Raw genomic sequence first — 5630 nt, forward strand, 5'->3', positions numbered from 1 at the left:
CATAACCAATTTACGTGAGTTTTGGCTTTAATTGAGCTGTACTTGAACTTAATGAAAAATACGAAATTTCAGGTTAGAAATACCAGCTGTGGATTGAATGCGAACATCCTCCAAAATATTTATTTCTAAAGTCGAATTTATTGAATGTAAAAGCAAGTAAAATCGGCTTTAATAAAACATTTATGCACGCGTCAGTGACAAGTTTCAACAAGCTCTACACAAAGTGCCAACTAGCTGCTTATATCCATTTTATTATAGTGGACGACCACACAGTCAAATTATTTTGAGAAATGTCTCTAATAGAGTGAAAATTGTTGACTGAAAAAAGGATTAACACCAACCCAAATATTTAGAAGATGACCTACTTGTGGAGGTGACTACTTAATAAAACATTGAAGTGACTGGCGCCTGACATTAAAAAAAATTGCGGCACGCACCGGCATTTCCAAAACAAGCATTTCAAAAGTCTTAAAATATGACAAAAATGGTGACTCTTATTCTCAAAAGCAACGTCGAGTAGAATGTTGTGAGCGATTTTTGGATATTTACCACGAGGACCAAAAAAGTGTGATCCGATAAAATCAAAGGTCACGAAAAGCACCAAAAAAGTGATGGTTACAATATTTTGGGACTACAAGGACTTCAAGGAATCAAGTTCGAAGAAGTTGCGTCATAAAATTGTTAACAAATCAGTCGAGGTGACAATTATCCAGTATACATTGCACATCCAACGTATAGCCATGATCTGGCCCTGTCCGTCTACGAACATTTTAATTCCGAAGATGAATCTTAATTAAAATATTTATAAGTTTCATTTTCGCTCATTTTAAGTTAATAAAATAGATAATGAAGTCGTTGTTTATTATGTCAAAGTATTAATAATTGTTTTTTGAGTAATCAAAATATGTTTGTTAACCACTGACACTGACATGAAATTAAAATTATTTTTATAAATCCACGCCTCTGTTGTATACATATAAATTCATATTTGATATAATCAACGTTGTTTATATTATGATTCAATACTAAACAGTCAAAATTAGTCTTGAAGACGATAAAATGAACACTTAGGAAAGAATGAAATTAAATTAGAGTAAACTGTATGGAATGGACAACTAAGAAAGGCAGTTGGCCATATCTCAGGGACGGACTATATTATTACAGCTTCAGGGAAAAAGATTATAACAAAAGTAACCACGAGAAATACATTGAAATTATTTTTAGTACGTTTCATCCACTATTAGAGGGAGTATTTGAAAATATAAAATTAATAAAGCAAAATTTATTAAAATTTAACCAATTAATTTGGACTGGCTTAGTCTATCTCTTCAAATAAGAGTTGGAGCATTGTTATGAAAAATGTCCCAAGTCCGGTTCTGCTTAACCGATTTTTATAAGCTAGTATTCTTTCAAATTCAGCAATACGAAATATATAAATTCTAAGCAATTTAAATAGCAATAATTTTTCGAGTTTCAATGATTTTAAAGAATGAGTAATATTTCTTATATAATTCTTATTGAGTGCTTACTGATTTCAATGTACAAAAAAGTTCAAAAATTACAAAACTCGACATGTAAATTGCGCTAATAATAGATAGGTAAACGTCTATAAGCCCATATATAAAATCCGTTACTCCCAAACTCTCTGGAATCTTTAAATTAAGACAGCGTACAGTTAAACCCCTCAATATTCAATCCATTTTTACTAAAATAAAAGATAAAAAACCCATCAAAACATAGTATATGAAATTCCTTGTTCAAATTGTGACAAAAAGTACATTGGTCAGTCTAAGAAGTCACTCACTAATCGGATAACCTCTCATAAAAGTGATAGCAGATTATATCCTTAGAGATGTATTAATATAAAAACTGATTTGAATATGAAAACCAACTTCACTCATAACTACCTAACCTATTACCTAACCTAACCTAACCTATAAAAATTCAATGTGATTCTTAAACTAACCAATCACTATTCAAAATCATTCACAACCATCTAACTTTTTGCTAACCTAAAAAATTCAACGTCATTCATAATCTAACTAATGAAAACTAATAACGATTTGGATTACTTTCTGAACGTTTAAATAATGATCGGGTTGACCTAATCATAATTTCCGTAATGCCCTAATTATAATTCAATATCTTACGCATCGGTAACACCACAAAACAAAACCAACAAGAAGGTCTGAATTTCAGTAAGAAAAATTTAGTTCTATCACTTACCTATTGTGGCGCTAATGTAATAAAAATGTGCCATTACTGTCAATGTCAATTGTCAAGATAAATAATAATTTGTTTGAATTTCCCGAACGCTCTCTTGATCTGTGTTGTAAACGGGAAAAAATTTGTAAAATATCAAATGTTCAATATCAAATTATCGCATTTGTGAAAATAATTTTCTGGAAAGTGATTTTACAAATTTCAATAGAAAACATTTGAAGTATGAAGCTATCCTATACCCTATCTGCCTTAATTGTCTACTTCCATTTATGAATTTTTTTTTGGTTTAGTTGAAAATGTTTGTGATTATTATTTTGTAAATAAACGTGACCCAATTGTTATTTATTATGAATTGAGGAAACTGCGAAACCGGAACTGGATTGAAATTAATATAGTAGATATTCTGTGTTGTAAATTTGAAAAAACCGCGAAAATAGATTAGTTCTGCAAAGTACCATCGAGGGCACTGGTATCGAAAATCCGCCATGTTGTTTCCATGGAATAACAAGTTTTCATTACTACTTAGGGTATGTTCTGTGTGCGAAAAGACGAAAAGAATTAAGCTTCAGTGTAACAAATTTGAATTTAATGATATTATAGAAGATAATTGATAGGCGATCCTCTCAAATCCAGGCCATTGTCAGGTTTCATTAGACTTTACAATGTTTGTATAACCCAAAGAAAAAGTCTCTATAGTTTGTTGTCTATTTTATTGCAAATAAGCTAATTGTTATGTAAATAAATATCTCATTGAATGTAATTTGTGACACTGTCTGGATGTAAATTGACGCCAGCGGCTGTATTATGAGAATCTGTTGATGAATTATCATAACCTCACATTCTAACTTTGTAATTATTCATATTTTATTGAATATTATTATGAGAACGTACCATTTACCAGATTTTTAATACTTGTACCTACATACAAAGATTTAAGTGAGGATGACAATGATGAAAACTTTCGACATAAGCAAATAAGATCAATATAATCTTTATAAAAATGAAGAGGGGTGTGGTGTCGATTATAAATACTAAGACACTTGCTGAAAACAGCACAGTTTGAGCTTACCTTAACCATACTTTTCAAACACAATGAAATTGGTAGGTTTTTTTGATATAATCAAGTGGAGAAGTGTTAACAAGTGAATTTTTTAGTGTCGAGAAATGTGTAATTTCATTGTTATAGTTTTTTTTTGGTGAATATTCATAATTTTACTATCGAAATCAACACAAATCTGAGTCAATTTAATTTATTTTCATATATTTTCAATATTTGAATCTTGCAGGTATATAATCTTATATTCTTTTTATCAAAATTTCATAATTTCATCAATTTCAAGAAATATTAACAATCTTTTTTATATTCATCACTTATTTCGTTATTTCTGCTTTCTAAACAAACACAAGGTCAAGAAGCTTCTTAAAATTCATCAAGCAATCATTGTTGGCTTCAAACAAGCTGCGTTTCAGTGATTTTTTCCCAAAAATAGGTCCTTAATATGTTTTTTTTTTCACTTTATCTTTTAATGTAGATGATTAAACATTATTCTACATACGTAAATTCGTCGTTATCTTCCGCCAAACATCTTGCTGCTTGACTTGTATCTCTCAGATACTTTATTAATGTGCTTGCTAGTATTTGAACTGCTACAAATGTTAGAGCCCAAAAAACTACGAGTTTGTTCAAGTTATATATCCTAACCTAACCTAACCTAACCTAACCTAACCTAATCTAATCTAGCCTAACCTAAACATACCTTAACTTTGAAATTATTTACAAAAAATTGTGTGAAAACATTGTATGATTGATCAGTAAAATTATTTATTGTTAGATCATCGTCAGTTTGGCCTTCTTGTCAGTCTGTTACGGACGTCCCGCTGACGCACCAACAGCCAGTGATGCTCCAATTGCTATCGTTAAATTTGATAATGAAGGAGTAAACGCTGACGGATCTTACAAATGGAGGTAAATAATCTAATTCATCTTTATATATCTATCTAATGAATCGGGTTCGTAGATTAATAATTAAATCCATCATTTAACTTTATTTTCCTTCCTTAATCAAGAGGATTTCTAGACAGATATTTCTACTATTGAAATATTTGAAGATGGATATTTTTAATACGACATAATGGATGATTTATATCGCTCTTTTCTTCAAAGTACCAATATTAACAACATTGACAGGAAACACGAAGTTGGAAAGGGCTTGAATCTGCTTTGTTGTGGACTTCTCAACGCTAGAGATGGTGTCAAAACTTCACCCTTTGAATACATTCAATTTTTGGAAAATCAAAAGTTATTTGTAGCTTACCGCGTTGTATTGATAAATAATAAAGCCTATTTTACACGTATATATCATAGTATATCGATTCGCAAACATTCAAGAACTCAAATCGGCTGGATAAATGAATACACACATTTTTACTTTATTTTGAGGTTTTTAACTTTTAACTAGTTAATAATTTTTGAGTTGCTACATGTTTAATAAGCGAAAGTTCATTGTTTCAATTCAAATTTATTCTACGTAACTTTCAGCTTTGAATCGGCGAACGGAATCAAAGCTGAAGAACAAGGATCTTTCAAACCAGGTGCCAGCGACGGTGAAAGTATAGCAGAAGTTTCAGGACAGGTTGAATATAAAGGCGATGACGGTAATCCAATCCATCTAACCTACGTAGCTAACGAAAACGGTTTCCAACCTCAAGGAGATCATTTACCTACTTCTCCTCCAATCCCTCCAGCGATTCAGAGGTCTTTGGACTATTTAGCTGCCAATCCTCAACCCGAAGATGATGCTACATCAAGACGAAAATAAATTCAAGAATAATAAGGTTCTTGTAAAGAAAAATTGACCGAATTCAGTCAACATTTGGAAAACTTTTCATCATATTATTCTATTTATTTGTAGTTTTGAATGGGCATGTTACTTATTTTTATATTTGATGTACTTTTTTACTTATATATGTGAATAAAAAATTGCGTTTCAGATGTTTGCTCTTGTTAAAGTCATACCCACAGAATTCACTTCGAGGTTGATATTTAGATTGTTGTTAAACGACGATCTTGTTGTACACGTGTTCATTTCAGTTTCCCTCCACGCTTTCGTGGTCCTCCTTGAATATTTTTTACCATCGACGCAACACTTCTTCACCTAACCAAAAATCATCATACTTTCAATACTAAGCCTTTCTTTGTGAACATTCTTGTACTTTCTTCAGCACGTGAAATCGAACTATAGAAAAAAATATAAGAATTGAAATTATGTTTTGTTTGTTTACTAAAGTTTCATATTCTCCACTTGAAGATTCTACTTTTGTTTCGTAGTCAAATAAACTAAAGAAACAGTGAATCTGGAGAGATTTATTCGAGGCTCCATCATTATAAATCCACTTGCAATTTCTAC

At 31.0% G+C, this 5630-nt stretch overlaps 1 protein-coding gene across 2 annotated transcripts; it reads left to right on the top strand.

Moving 5' to 3' along the window:
* Positions 1-1743: 1743 nt before the first annotated feature.
* On the top strand, positions 1744-5206 carry LOC130899934 (endocuticle structural glycoprotein ABD-4-like). 2 transcript variants are annotated; one of them, XM_057810131.1, is made up of 3 exons: positions 1744-1755; positions 4056-4189; positions 4763-5206. In XM_057810131.1, the coding sequence occupies exons 1-3, from the start codon at positions 1744-1746 to the stop codon at positions 5040-5042; spliced, it is 426 nt and encodes a 141-aa protein (XP_057666114.1). In that variant the 3' UTR covers positions 5043-5206. The 2 variants fall into 2 exon arrangements, with proteins under 2 accessions (XP_057666114.1, XP_057666113.1); XM_057810130.1 differs by lacking the exon at positions 1744-1755 and adding an exon at positions 3085-3324.
* The last annotated feature ends 424 nt before the right edge of the window (positions 5207-5630 follow it).

The sequence above is a fragment of the Diorhabda carinulata genome, chromosome 12 (genome assembly GCF_026250575.1).
Source record: "Diorhabda carinulata isolate Delta chromosome 12, icDioCari1.1, whole genome shotgun sequence".
Classification (NCBI taxonomy): Eukaryota; Metazoa; Arthropoda; class Insecta; order Coleoptera; family Chrysomelidae; genus Diorhabda; species Diorhabda carinulata.

Bases quoted from the DNA above. Each gene is read 5' to 3' on its own strand.
- LOC130899934 (XM_057810131.1), top strand. The intron at 4,190-4,762 runs GTAAATAATCTA...CGTAACTTTCAG, and splicing joins GACGGATCTTACAAATGGAG to CTTTGAATCGGCGAACGGAA.